We start from the raw sequence: 14553 nt of genomic DNA on the forward strand, positions 1-14553 counted from the left end.
GTGCACAAAGCTGTCATCAAGGCAAAGGGTGGCTACTTATATTTTGATTTGTTTTAACACTTTTTTTGGTTGTGTGTCATTTCATAGTTTGTCTTTACTATTTTCTACTTTGTAAAATAATAGTGAACAAAGATAAACCCTTGAATGAGTAGGTGTGTCCAAACTTTTGACTGGTACTGTATATTATGACATGGAACTTTGAACATTTAACCATGATATCACATCTGCTAGGGACATGTCATGATGGGCCACTTAAAAAGACCAAAGGTCAACAGATTTAGAAAGTCCTGACAGTGACAAGAAAAGCTCACATTTTCAACAACAAAAAGTATATCAATTTGTTTACATTTGATAATGTGTACAATCTTGGCTTTGGAATGTGACCCATGAGGAATAGACATCAAACCCAGTATGTGTCCCAAATGGCACCCTATTCCTTATATAGTGCACTACTTTTGACCAGTGCGCCAGGGAATACGGTGCCATTTCAGATGCAGACAGAGGTTTAACTGCATGTCTAGATATTGTCCATGTGATAGAAACACGTTCAAACATCCTAAACTATTGAATACAGCAACCCCCCCCCCCCCCCAAAACAAATTCTCTCATGATTGTAGACCAAGGTAAACCCAATTGACGCCAACAAGAGGGAGTTGACCTCCACAGCCTGGGCCGTCTTCAGCACTGATCTGGAGTGCGAGTACGCCCTCGAGTCACTCACACCAACTCTACGGTACACCCTCTCCTGAACCTTCACTTCTGTACATTCAACGACCTTAACTCTGGCCTTGGTGTTTAAAGTCAATAAACAAGGCGAAAAAAAAAAAAAAAAAGATTTCTTGCTGTGAAACCATAAAAACCAAAACAATCACTTTGCGTTTTTCATCTGGCCAGGTCTTACAAGCCCCTTGAAGACGTGAAGCTTGCCGGCCCCAGTTAGCTCAAAGCTGTAGTCCATTGTGACGTAGGGAGGATCTCCCAGAATTCCTGTCTGTAACAGAAAGAGGATATGGGCTAAGATGACACAAGCATGAGTGACTGAACCAAAACACTTTGATAGGTAAAAGCTTACACCGATGGAGAGGAACAGGACAATAAATCAGTCCGAAAGAAAAATCTAATAGTTTGGGGCAGTTGTGATTTTTCACGTTTTATTATAGCTGATATTCAAGTGTGAAAGTCAAACAAAGATATTGAACAGAGGTTTGTGGAGCAGAGAGTACATCGGTGAAGTGTTTAGAGTGCTTAGTGTGTGGGAGGTATCATCTCGTCTTACCTGGCCTGTGAGGAGGGTGTTGGGCAGTGTGACAGCCCCCAGCAGAAGACAGTTGACCTGACGGAGGATGGAGGGAGCTACAGGTGTAACAAGGAAGTACAGGCCCCGTGCCATGTCCACACCTCGAAGGACACCTGCGGAACAGAGAGAAACACTACTTAATAGATTGCGCTCACCAGCGTGTCATCCATCCAAGAGGTAGTCATCCATGTGGAGATGCCAAACTTTGTTATTGTTCTAGGTTTGATATACATGCATTACTGTTGCTACCACACATCAGAAGACTGAAAGATGATGTGTTTATGGTTAATATAGTGTATATACACGTACCAAAGCCCACACAGGGACAGACAGGGGTTTGGGAGAGCAGTACTGGGCTTCCCCTGCCTGATACCTTCTCATTCAGACAGCACAGCCCCACCAGACTGGCATTGGCAGTGTAGAGCACATGAGTTGGTGCCACCTCGCAGTGTGTCACACCCACAGCCACTGCTGAATGGGGAACCTGCAGGGAGAGGACAAGAGATGGACGTAGTGGAATTTGTTTTTTTGTTAAATGCTGACTTGAATCCTATGCTTATCATAAATAAACATGATTTGGTGCAAGCAGGCTGGCAGAACAGGACACTTCAGAATGGGTCGCGTCAAAGCTTCAGATTGTGGCAACATTCTTCTTTCAAAAAGTGGTGATGATTTCTTACCTGGTAGGGGGTGAAGCAGTGTAGGGGTCTGACAGGGCCTGGTTCAGGGGACTGCAGCTGGCTGAAGTAGCCCAGCAGAGCCAGGTCACGCTGCTCGTTGCTGCGCTGGTGTCTCCTTTGGAAGAATAATACACACACCGCAGAGGAGAGAGAGGAAGTCAGAGAAGTAGGGCAGACGAAGACTGATACGTCAGCTTAATGGACAAGTGTTCCTGGCAAGAAGTGCAGGGTGGGTTTGTCTTTTCTCTAAAACTAAAGGGAAAGTATCTTCCATCAGCAAAAAAAATGTATATCCCATGGCAACCAAGAAAGCTGTGGTGTTGTTAGGACTCTTACATTTCTCCCGGGCGGCCTGCTCCTTCAAACTCTGAGTGAATACGGAATAGAGTGTAACTCCGCTGGGCAGGATGAGTTCCAGAGTTGTCCTCCCCCAAAGCTGACTGGACAGGAGGGTGTGTCTGCCAGCCGTGGGATGACCTCAGGAACTCAGGGGTGAGTTGGGGGCACATGACTTTATCCCCACTACTGAGCTGCACCACGTGAGAAATGGAGAAAAGGCGAATGATGTCCACCAACAACTGAAAGCCAAAACCTGAAGAAGCAGGCACATGTTAAAATGGCAGTATGAAAAACATTTGTAAATAATACAAGTATGAATTACTATGCATTACTTCTGTTCAAATGTGTGCTTGCTTTCCCCTTCTTTTTAAAGATTGGGCTATACACGAACATGGCATTTGAGACAAATTTTGCCCCCGGGTTGCCAAGAATACTGTGTTACTGACCTTTGACCCAGCCCATGGTGTTGATGACGATGGGCGTCTCTCGGTTGTACAAGCGCCACAGGGACTTGAGGGACTCCAGATAGCGGTCCAGGTCCGTTTCACAGGACGACTGGCCATAGAAGATCATGTGCTCTGGGGCCCACTGGTGTGTAAATGGGGGACCTGGAAACAACATGAGACAGACAGACCAGGGTTAGTTTGGATTAGTTAAGACCCAAAACATTTATAGGACCGTTGAAAAATACAGGGAACTACAGGTAGTTACAGTGTATTTGGCATGTGTAATGAAAACTCACTCACTGCACTATAATGTATTGTACACATGATAAACAGTTACGATTACATACCCAGCAGTGGCTCTCTGACAGTAGACAGAGAGAGACAACCTGAGGGAGTGAACTCTGTCTGGCCCAGGTCACACTCCAGGTATTCTACACTTGCAGTGCTGCACACACAGACACGCAGGGAGGGTTAATGCTGTAAGCATTGTATCACTGAAGAACCTTCCAACCAAACAAACAAATCAAAAACACATTACTCACTGGTTAAGTAAAGTATTGATGAGGTGACGGTTGAAGGTGGACTTTCCAACATTCTTAGCACCACATACAAGAATAACTGGACAGCCATCTAGCTCCTCTGTAGATGAAGAACAAAAACAGTCCATAGGTCATCAGGTTGAAATATCTCCGCCTCCATCATGTGGAATACAACAGAAACATGACATGCTTGTCAGTAGAAAATAACTGAAGAGGACCTGTTTGCCATGTTAAAGAGGGGCTGAACTCACTCATGTCACCTCACTTTCCCACATCCCCATTAAGAAATGCCAGGAGCAATGAGAGTTTGAAGTGGGTGAGTTATGTTCTCTACAGTTGTGTGTCGTTTACATGAAATATCCCAAACAGCCACCGTACACGTGACGAATAGGCTTAGCAACCTGGGCCGCATTCATGATTGCTTGATCTACATGTCAGAGGTATGTTTTGTTCTAGATTACATATTTCTATTTGATCGTTCCAAAAGACTGTGTCCTGCTGAACGCGACCTGGTGACACAGCATGTGAAGGTGATTGGTCAAGAATACCAAGCTCAGAGGATTTCCTGTTTTCTGTACCATCACCGGTATCAGTGTCTTTGATGACAGTTGTGTTTGTGATGCTAACGTTAGCGCACAAATGTGAGGATGTTTGAGTTGGAAAAAAACCCAAGACCTTGATAAACAACAAGTCTCGTTCTTTCAACATAACATTGGCAAAGATTTATGTATTGTTGTCTCATGTAAACAAGTCCGAGGCGCTGCATGCTAACGGGTTTACTTTAGGTCGATTGCACTGCTACGATTGGATAGAGCGCACTTGGCGCAACCGGTTCACCGTGCATGACAATACTCCCTAGGCATTACCATCCCGTGTTCGTGGGCAAGACTGAGCGTGATCGAAATCAAAACACAACCCTCCAATATCCAAGGATTTAGGCGTGTAATAGTTTTCCCTAAATGTCACAAATCTCCCGTTTGGAAGATACTGACTTTATAACCAAAAGTATACTATTTCCACTTTGAAAAAGTGTTTCTAAATAACACTGCTGCCACGTAGATCTTTTTCGACCAAATAAGTCGTTTTTTGGGGTTCCTCTTTGAGATAGCAGGGCTGTGTGTGTGTTTACCTGCACAGGCGTTAACCAGGCCGTTGAGAGCCTCCCTGTAGGTCTGTGACATAACCATGCCTCCGGCTGTTTTCCGCAGTGGGGTTATGCCAAGGCCAGAGAGCGGAGTGTCCAGCATAGCTGAACTCTCTCGGATGTCCCTCTATCATTCAAATAAATCAAATGCATTTATAAAGCCATTTTTACATCAGTAGTTGTCAAAACGTGCTTTACAGTAACTCTACAAAGAAGAGGTCGGTACAATCAAAGTCTGTATGAAAAGGCCAGTAGTAACATGCTGTAGATAGACAACATCGGATTATCAGAGTCAACCCACCGAACTGAGTCCAAACAGCTCTTTGAGGTCTGGGAAACTGGTGAGGAACCGCGTCAGAGGGGTGTCCAGGGGCTCCAGCAGGATCACACAGGAGTCTGAATCTACTTCACTCAACAACCTTCTACGTGTCTCTAAACAGAACACAGAAAATAAAGATTAAATGCTGCTCGTTTGTAAGGTTGCTTCAAACTCAAACCAACAATTTACTCCCTCAAGGGTGATCTAACTAGGCCTATAACTGGAAACAAATCACAAAAAGAAGGCAGCTGAGGATAGTGTCATGCAAATTATTTAAAGGGTGGACGGTCTCATTCAAAGGCTCTCCTTACCTGTAGAGAGGTACTTGCGGACAATGGCTTTGGCCTCTAGACGGCCCGCTTTCTTGGTCTTGCTGGGGTTAGGGGAATCCCCCAGTGCTGTGACGGTGAGGGGGCAATGTGAGGAAGGGGAAAAAAGTGGGTAGGACTGCTGACCCTCCTCAAGGGTGAAACCATGCACCTCCACCCGACCGTACAGACATGACAGAAGGCACTTCCCCCTAAAACACAGGGTCTGCAGGAAAAAGAGATCAGGGTGACTTAGAATAACTTTAATCCACACAGAATGGACAAAATTAATAATACAATTTATAAGAGACAAAACACTAGCAGGAGGCATTAGTGAAAGCACACAGGAAGTAGCTTATAGCAGGGAGTGTAGTTGCCACTGAAAAGTAAAAAGTGTAGCTGAAAATACTGCGTAAGTACCTGACCCTGTTGCATGACCAGCACTGTGCGATTATGGATGTAGTCTCGCTCTGCACAGTGAACAAAAGCCTCCTCCTCTATCCTGCCAGGCGCAGCTTTGGCTGAGACACAACTCTCCTGGCACTCCATACTCTCTCCACCACCATTTTGATGTAAAACAGACTTGGCAAAGGAGCTCCAGTCCTGGGACTCGTCTGAGTCACTGCCCTGCTCTGGTCCACCTGCTCCCCCGTTGGTCAGGGGACGAGAGGGGGTCCTCTCCGTGGCAGCCGGAGTCTTGACCGGTCTGAAGGACACAGCCTTGGCGCCCTTCTTCAGTCTCTTCAGGTTAGGCTTGTCCTTTCTAAGGTTAGATGCGCGGTGCTCTAGCTTGGCCATGGCTGTGCTTGGGCTGAGGTTTGAAGAGTCTGAGTTTTTGGCAATTCTGTTGGACTTGAACCACTTGTCATTACATTGTTGCCTCTTGGACGTCTGCTTGGTTTTGGGGAGAGATTTCTGCACTTTCATGGTTTCTTATGGCTTTCCCTTTGCAAGTAAGATGTAAGGTGGGGAACCCTGGAGAGAGAATAGTACAAAATGAACACGACTAATGCAATGGGCAAGCATCGATTTAGCTATCTGTACATACTATACTAGCAGGCAAGTTAAGATTGATTGTTGTTAGCTAGCTAGCTAACGTTGGTGTAAATAGATAACACGTTAGCTAGCTACATATAATTTACCTAACTACTAGTAGTAACAAATTGAACTTATCTTCGCTAAGGTGAATGAACACAGTTGCTGCCCAATACTACAGTGATGTCAATGAATCTCCGGTTAGCTAGCTAAGATAGCTTTTGTTACATTAGTTAGCTAGCCAACAAACGTTAGTGGTGTTCTATTGGAGAGCATATACCACGATCGGCAAGACGAAGGTTGGATACCAAGCAGTACCTCTCCGTAGCTTCTCAAAAATATGCTTGGAGGACCTCTATAGCGAACGAATAAAAATCGTGTTGGCACATTGCTACAGTATAACGTTACTGTTAGCTAGATAGCGTAGTGGTTTCACCATGTGAGCCAGCCAGACGCCATTCTGAGTAATAATTGGCCAACCAGTATCCCACAGCGACGGTTACAGCGTTTAGCAGTTAGCAAGCTCGTTTTGCCGTTACCTACCTTATATTAGTTACAGCTACCTAAAATAGGCATTTATTAAATTAACGCAACCTGGATACAAAATATTAACTATAGCTCAGGCTAGACTGCCCAATTATTTTGGGTGGGGGGGTGGGGTTATCGATAAAATAGGATGGACAGTAAATAACTTCACGGGGTTCACGCATGCTCAGTTGTTCGCGTAGCTAGCTGATAGCGTAGACAGCTAACCATGCATCCACCAAAGAGAACATCAGCTCGAAATATCATTAGTTAGTCGACCCCCAAATAATGCAATTATATAACTACACGATCGTGTAATTTGAACGTGATGTTAACATGCTACCCACCATTCAATTGCAAAGCGTGTATTTACGGTTAGCTAGCTCGCTTGCAATATGCTAGCCTAACCGTCACATCCGGTCCCTACCGCCTGGCCTGGACGAGACATAACGCAATACATGTTCCTGATACGTTAGTCAAAATTACTGTTTATAAATTATATTAAATGCAATGCACCATTCCAACAACCGATAGCAGTGACACGATTGCCAGCATCCTGCAAAGGTAAATCGCGTCTCTGTTGTTTCTACTGGACAGATGAAAGCTTAGGGAGCGTCTGTATAATGTCGAAAACGTCGAGGTGCGTAGCTAGTTAGGGGCCTACCTACTAATAATTTCTGGGTAATACATTTGTCTAATCTTAAACTAATTCTATTTATTTCAGTTTTATTATCTCATATGTGTTGGCATATTTAGTACTACTCAACCCATTGTGCAAATGTCTCATACCAGGTTTAAGTGAATATCTAGCTAATAATGCATCTGAAGTCTGGACTATGCATGACAAATGACTGATGATGGTGTAGTTAAGACTTAAGATTGCAAGAATACTAATAGCCTAATGATATTAATAGAAGTTACAGACAGTAGCCCATTTTCTATTCATTTCTTCAATTGTCATCTGTTTTCTGACTCTTTCAAGCAACTCCATGACACTGAATCCAGTGTACCTTGAGAAGCAGCAATCTACTGTCAAGGGTGAGAGATGCTTACACAGGTGAGCAGCACCCATGCCCAACGGGTGTTGTCTTTTCTGAATGAGCAGAGGGGTCTTGGCTGGTTCTGTGATGCCAAACTGACTGTAGGAGGAGATGGGAGGGCGTACAATGCCCATCGCAACATCCTGGCCTGTTTTAGTAAGATTTTCCAGGAATCTGAGCCAACCACTACCATGGTTAAGAAGGTCTCCCTCCCAAAGGAGTGCCCCACTGACGGCCTGGAACTACTTCTAGACTTTTTCTACACAGGGAATTTGAAGCTTGACTCTCTGAATCTGGACAATGTGCAACAGGCTGCAGACAGCCTATGTGTACCAGATGCGCTCGCCCTCTGTCAGCAGTTCACCACAGAAGGGACCATCTCTCCAGAAGAACCTCCGTCTGCAGATCTTCTGGGTGAAGATGATGGCCTAATCCCACCTGTAATTTCTACAGAAACCAAGGTCCCCCTAAAAAGGGGGAGGCCCCCCCAAAAAAGAGGGAGGCCCAAAAAATCCCAAACCCCTAGTAGCGGCTCAAGTAAGAAGGATCCTCCAGAAGCAACAGCCACCACAACTCGCTCTGGGCGTAAGGTGAAGATCTCCAGAAGGCTGCTTGGAGAGGGCCCCAGGCCGCAGCTCCTGCCCCAGGGAACCACCAGCAGGGGAACACCACAACTAGTTATCAGCCTAATGGATAGAAGTGATGGGGCTGAGGACGAGGGACAAAGCCTCCCTCAGCCTACAGATACAACAGAGGTAGGCTATAATACATAACCTTATCCTAAAGTGTTAACGTAAGAATAGATTAGGAGGGTATGTTCCTACAGATTTGTATATTTTATACTAGAACTATAAAGTAGGCCAGGGATAGGCCTACTTTGTCAGAGCAAATGGTCGGGGGGCCGGAACATATTTATAAGAATTTGTACACTGCAAATTGGCCACAACTATGCCCAAAAAGAGATTGTATTTGAAAATAATTTCATACTTTATTTCACGATCACGTCTCTTTTTTTATTTATTCGTGGGAATACTTGGGAACAGATTTCCTAAATTAGATATATGTTTTATCTGAATTCCTGGTATTTTCCCCCCAAAACTTTTTTAGAATAATAATTTACAAAAAAATTTGGGGGGCCAAAGAAAATCACTCATGAGCCGGTTTTGGCCCGCGTGCTGCCTGTTGCCGACCCCTGCAGTAGGCCTATACCTGCCAGTGCTTAGGCTATAACTACCCGTGCTTAGGCTATAACTACAATATGATGGATAATGCATGAAATATTGTGTTTCCCAGTTACAGGTGGATGGGCCAGAAGATGTGATGAAAGACAATAGAGATGATGATTCATTGTGTTTGTCTATTTCGCAGGTAACAGACATGGTCACTGGCATTGTACCAGATGTTAGCTATAAAGCTAATTCTCATTTGCAGCCTCACGATGATGATGACGACGATGATGGTTTGATGGAGGGAGTGGATGAGGACACGGATGAAGAGTATGTGCCCCATGCCCTACCGACTACCACCTCCAGCCCCAAAGGCAGACGTAAAGGACCAGGCAAAGCTGTCAATAAAGAGAACAGTGAGGAGGCGGCCAAGGGCTCCAAAAAGGGCTCTGTTCAGTGCCCCACCTGCAATAAGACCTTCCTCAGCAAATACTATCTCAAAGTACACAACAGGTATGCAACTCACTGCTATCACATTGCATTGACTTTGCATTGATTCTGTCTTTATTATACAATCTTTGTTTTTAAAGGTTGGTCCTGTTGAGATAAAAATATCTTGCAAGAGAGACCTGAATAATGACAAAGACTGCTATTATCGAGTGACTAGTGTTGGTGTGTTATTTATGTTCTTCCACTGTTCACCAGGCGTCATACGGGTGAGAAGCCCTTTGCATGCTCTAAGTGTGGGAAGAGGTACTACAGGAAGGAGAATCTGATGGACCACCAGGCCCGGAACTGCAAATGTGGTGAAAAAGTAAAAGCGGTGAGTGATCAGCAGGACTAAAGTCATGTCCGCTTAGTCATCAAAAGGAAGAAAAGTGAGCATAAAGGGGAGGGATTACCATGACTTGTCCAATAAGAAATGCTTATTTTTGTTTTCGGTTGTAAAACATTTTGACACTTGTGTGCCCGAAATTATGCAATACCTTACATTTTCCCTCATGCACTGTATGTGTGTATTCTTGTTGTTACTACAGGTGCACAACTGTCTTCAATGCCCCATGTCATTTGACAGAGTGGTGGATCTACGTCTGCACACTGTCTCCCATACAGGGGAAATGCCCAATAAGGTCCAGCACCTACCACCTTACACCCTTGAACACGCCCACAGGACAGTGAACATCAGGGTTGAGGTCAAGTCTGAATTGAGTTGCGAATTGCTCTTTAACTCCAACCCAATTCTTGAATTTGAATTGGCCACACACCACAGGAAGCATCATTTGAATTGAATTTCAATTAAAGGAAGTAGAATTTTATTCAATGAAATTCTAATTATTTATTCTAGACGTCACCATAGTAATGATTATTTACCAAAACCATGTAGCATAAGGTTGAAACATTTCCAGTTGTAAAACTCATTCTCCTAAAACAATTGGAAATCATTACAGTGATTTGGAAATATTCTAAGATCAGGTTGTCTATAATAATTCATGAATTTGTTTTTCAATATATGAACAAAAATACATTTCCCAGATTACGTTAGATCAAACACTGCAATATGGAAGGGAACAATCTAACAACTCATGCCAAAGAAAAAGAATCAAACTAATATTTTAAATGGTATGTGTATTCTTTGCATTAATTAAGTGGCATATCCTTTTGATAAAACATTTGTCAAATGAATTAGGCTCATGTTTCACATCTCAGTTGAATTAGTTTGAATTGCTTTGAATAAAATTAGACTTCCCCCCCAATTCAAATTCAATTCAAATTCCGCTTCCTTTGAGGTGTGGCCAACTTAAAATGAATTGTTTGAATTGAATTAATATATTCCAAATTGACCCCAACCCTGGTGAACACGTCATTAACTTACATTTGAAGACTTCTCTCTCTGGTCTGCTTTGTTTCAAACTCATATTGACATATTATCGCTTGATCTTGTATCTATTTCAGTGTACGTCATGCTCGGAACAGTTTATGCGTAAAAAAGATTTGAGAAACCACGAAATCAAAATCCACGGCGCACCCAAACCACATGCAGTAAGTCTTCTCTCTTTCCTTTGCGTTAATTGGTCGACCTTTTCCTGTATTCACACCATCTTTTGCTTCTGCATTATTGTCAAGATGTATGACTGCTTGCTTGCTGATCACCGTCTAACCTGTGATGAATATTTCCCACAGTGCTCTCTGTGCAGCAAAGCCTACCTGTCTAAAACGGAGGTGCGTCTGCATGAGGCGTCCAAGCATCGAGGCGAGAAGCTCTTTGTGTGTGAAGAGTGTGGCCATCGAGCCTCCAGCCGAAACGGCCTGCAGATGCACATAAAAGCCATTCACAGGTGGGGCTGCGTCTGGGCATGGTAGTGGGTGAGGAGTTTGTTACCGTGGGGGAGCTAGACTGTTTGACTGAACCGATATAGCCTACTGTCGTATAATGTGACATAATGTATCAAATAATGTGATGTCCCTGTTTGTTTGTCTCACTTTCTCAGAAACGAGCGTCCATTTGTGTGTGAGTACTGCAACCATGCGTTTACCCAGAAGGCCAACCTCAACATGCACCTGCGCGTTCACACTGGAGAGAAGCCCTATCAGTGCCACCTTTGTGGGAAGACCTTCCGGACACAGGGTAAGAACCGCCATCCTCTCTCTAGGCCCTGCAGATGCCATAGCAGGACACACCCATTACTAACAATGAACATAGTTACACAGGTCCTACAGTATGATTTAGTCTCATAGTTATCATTTAGCTAGACTAAAACACACTCTCTGTCTCTCAGACTAACACATACACTCTCACATTAACATCCAGTGAGCTCTCACACGGCCTATTCCGACGCTTGAACATTGTGCTTGTGCCGATGCCTATGTGTGTGTTTGTATGTCATTCCAGCCAGTCTTGACAAGCACCATCGCACCCACACGGGAGAGCGGCCTTACAGCTGTGAGTTCTGTAACCAGCGCTTCACAGAGAAGGGCCCGATGCTCCGCCATGTCGCCAGCAAGCACCAGGACGACCGCCCTCACTGCTGTAAGATATGTGGCAAGACCTTCAAGGGTGAGAGAGGAACTGTCGTGGTTGACAAGAGATTGTGGCGTCACTGATGATACTACCTTTTCTGTTGAAATAATATTTTCTGTCATGTTTTAATCTAATCAGTAGATTTCGTCCTGAAAAGATTCAATCCCGACTTTAGTTGAACAAAATGCAGCAAAACACGTTTACTGTATGTTTTCTTATGGCCTTGTTTGTTAAATCCTCCAGCCATCGAGCAGCTCCGCGTCCATGTGCGTCGCCATCAGGGCATGAGGAAGTTTGAGTGCGAAAAGTGTGGCTACAAGTTCACCAGACAGGTAAGCCATGCATTTCCAATGTGCTAGCTTGGTTCCTCAAATGTCCATGCATGTTTAATGCTCACCCAGCCACTGAGGGGATAAATGAAGCTGTATAATTTGAATTGAATACTGAAGTCTCTCCTCTTTTCCTCCAGGCCCACTTACGACGTCATATTCAGGTCCACAACCGCACCGAGAACTACAACCCGCGGGAGAGGAAGCTACGGAACCTGATAGTAAAGGATGAGGGGTCGCAGGAGGAGGATGAGACTAGCCCCTCACCAACACCACCCACTGAGAAGGGGACACCTGAGGGGCTGGCACCTGTCTCTGGAGCCAGTGTCCCTCTTCCTGTCTTTGGACCTGGACTCAGTGTGTCTGGACCTGGAACTGTACCAGGAGCCAGTGACATCCTCAGGGTGGTTATCCAGCCCCTGGTGGAGGAGGTGGTGTCAAGCCAAGGGCAGGTGGTGGTGGGCTTTAACCAGGCTGTGGTGGGGCATGGGCCTGGCCAGTTGGAGGTAGGCTTAGCCCAGAGCCAAGGTGTGGTAGAGGTGGGCCTTACTCATGGCCAGGTCGGCTTTCCCCAGGTTGGGGCGGGACAGGGACATGGCCAGGTGGAGGTGCTCTCCTCCCAGGGTTTGGGTGTGGTGGGGCATGGTTTCATTGTGACAGATGTGATGGACCAGACTCTCCTGGTGGCAGGAGACTACCCCATCCCTGAGACCACGGTGGATCTGAAGGACATACGGGAGGATCCTCCTGCTAAGAGCAAGGCCTGAGGACGGGATAGGAAATGTATTGTGACGTGGAATCTACTTGGGAAAATGCATGGGATTTGAAAAAAGTAATTAACTGTTGTTTTGAGGGTGACATTTCAACCACAGGATTATGTCATCGTAGTAACCAAATTTCAACATAGACAAACCCTTGTATAAAATATGTTGAATTTGTACCTTTAAAACAACATCAGATCTTCAACGTTCTGTTCACTATCAGGAAAAATAACACAACAGGCTGGGGCAGCACCTAGTGGAGAATCTATCTACAGCAGAGCTGACTGGGGCTTGTTTTGTTTTTTTGTGGAATTTATTTATTTATTTTTTACGAAGTCAGTCGGGGTCTCAACCTACTGTTTAGAGATAGCATAGTGGATTACAAAATGTGCAATTTCAATAGTTTTCCTCTTGTTATGTCAGTCACTGACAGTCAATCAATTAGCCCATGTAAGCTAACATTTTATAGATTGCTAGGTAAGTTAGTCTAGCCAGCTATCTAAATCTTGTTGTAATCATGGCCGAGTTACTGACCGGACACCCAAGGCACGTGCCCTGACCTCCAAGGGGCCCCCCATTGATTTTGTTAGTCACTGTCACACAGATATCATAAGAACATGCAAGAAATTCACATAAAAATTGCTACATTTTCTCTCCTTCCCATAGCAAAATGAGTAGAATTGCATTCAATTAGTTTTGCATTCAATTCGTTTTAAAACTGCAAACTGTTCTTTCTGCCCCATGGAAAAATGTGTAGAATTGCAGGAAGTCTGATTTAAAACTGCAACATTTTCTCCACGCCCCAAGGAAAATGTGTCGAATTGCAGGACATTAACTTTAAAGTAGCACGTTTTTCTCTCTGCCCACAAAGAGGGGGGCCACTAAAATGTTTTGCCTTTGAGATGGGTAAAAATATTTCTTGGGGGCCCCCAAAATGCTAGGGCCCTGCACATTTGCAAGTTATTAGCGTTATGAACATAGAAAGTAATACATCTTTAATGCTGGCAATCAGAATGTGTTGTTTGGTGTCAAGTTATATGGCTACAATTTGGTTAATGTTTGAAATGTATTTATATGATTACAAAAAAAGTGATTGTTTAAATTGTTATATTTTTAAATAAATGCCTATTTGTTCAGCCCACAGCCCACCATTCAGATTATACTTTGGCACACCAAGCCCAAAAAGTTTGAGGACCCCCGGACTACAACTACCCTTTAGTCTCCCATCCAGGGTTTTAACCAAGCCTAGTGCTGCTTAGCTATGATATGTGTCACTGTCTATTACCAATGCGCTATCTAGAGAATGATTGTTGAGAGATCTAAATAGATTCACTGTTGCTATTGAAGTCATTCATTCATTTGTAGACAAACTGGAATTAAAGCCAGACTAAGTCAACACAGATGGAACTATCCAAGCAGAAGACATCTCCTTCAAATGTTGACATTTTTGTTGCGTTTTCAACCAAACACAATTCAATATTACTTTTCTAATACAGTAAATAGCCTAAAGTTAAGGCCATTTTACAAACTAATGTAACATTCAAATGAGTAACACATCCATGGCCACATTTTGAGGTTACTGTAACTTTACATTTCTTCTTATGTA

At 44.1% G+C, this 14553-nt stretch overlaps 2 protein-coding genes across 8 annotated transcripts; one reads left to right on the top strand and one right to left on the bottom strand.

Annotated features, from left to right (window-relative positions):
- Positions 1 to 108: 108 nt before the first annotated feature.
- On the bottom strand, positions 109 to 7222 carry nol9 (nucleolar protein 9). 6 transcript variants are annotated; one of them, XM_036946964.1, is made up of 13 exons: positions 6980 to 7222; positions 5493 to 6047; positions 5076 to 5298; positions 4747 to 4877; positions 4431 to 4572; positions 3305 to 3401; positions 3110 to 3207; positions 2763 to 2924; positions 2314 to 2569; positions 1978 to 2092; positions 1607 to 1781; positions 1277 to 1410; positions 109 to 991 (listed from the first exon to the last, which is right to left on the bottom strand). In XM_036946964.1, exons 2-13 carry the CDS (start codon positions 5997 to 5999, stop codon positions 869 to 871), a joined length of 2163 nt encoding a protein of 720 aa, XP_036802859.1. In that variant the 5' UTR covers positions 6000 to 6047; positions 6980 to 7222; the 3' UTR covers positions 109 to 868. The 6 variants fall into 6 exon arrangements, with proteins under 6 accessions (XP_036802859.1, XP_036802861.1, XP_036802858.1 ...); XM_036946966.1 differs by having other exon boundaries at positions 7149 to 7169; XM_036946963.1 differs by lacking the exon at positions 6980 to 7222 and adding an exon at positions 6651 to 6781.
- zbtb48 (zinc finger and BTB domain containing 48) lies at positions 7058 to 14086 on the top strand. Of its 2 annotated transcripts, none has more exons than XM_021566055.2 (11): positions 7058 to 7196; positions 7615 to 8427; positions 9041 to 9351; positions 9544 to 9661; positions 9876 to 9968; positions 10792 to 10878; positions 11020 to 11174; positions 11328 to 11464; positions 11729 to 11893; positions 12101 to 12189; positions 12327 to 14086. In XM_021566055.2, exons 2-11 carry the CDS (start codon positions 7678 to 7680, stop codon positions 12951 to 12953), a joined length of 2532 nt encoding a protein of 843 aa, XP_021421730.2. In that variant the 5' UTR covers positions 7058 to 7196; positions 7615 to 7677; the 3' UTR covers positions 12954 to 14086. The 2 variants fall into 2 exon arrangements, with proteins under 2 accessions (XP_021421730.2, XP_036802855.1); XM_036946960.1 differs by having other exon boundaries at positions 9104 to 9351.
- Positions 14087 to 14553: the final 467 nt, after the last annotated feature.

The sequence above is a fragment of the Oncorhynchus mykiss genome, chromosome 16 (genome assembly GCF_013265735.2).
Source record: "Oncorhynchus mykiss isolate Arlee chromosome 16, USDA_OmykA_1.1, whole genome shotgun sequence".
NCBI lineage: Eukaryota > Metazoa > Chordata > Actinopteri > Salmoniformes > Salmonidae > Oncorhynchus > Oncorhynchus mykiss.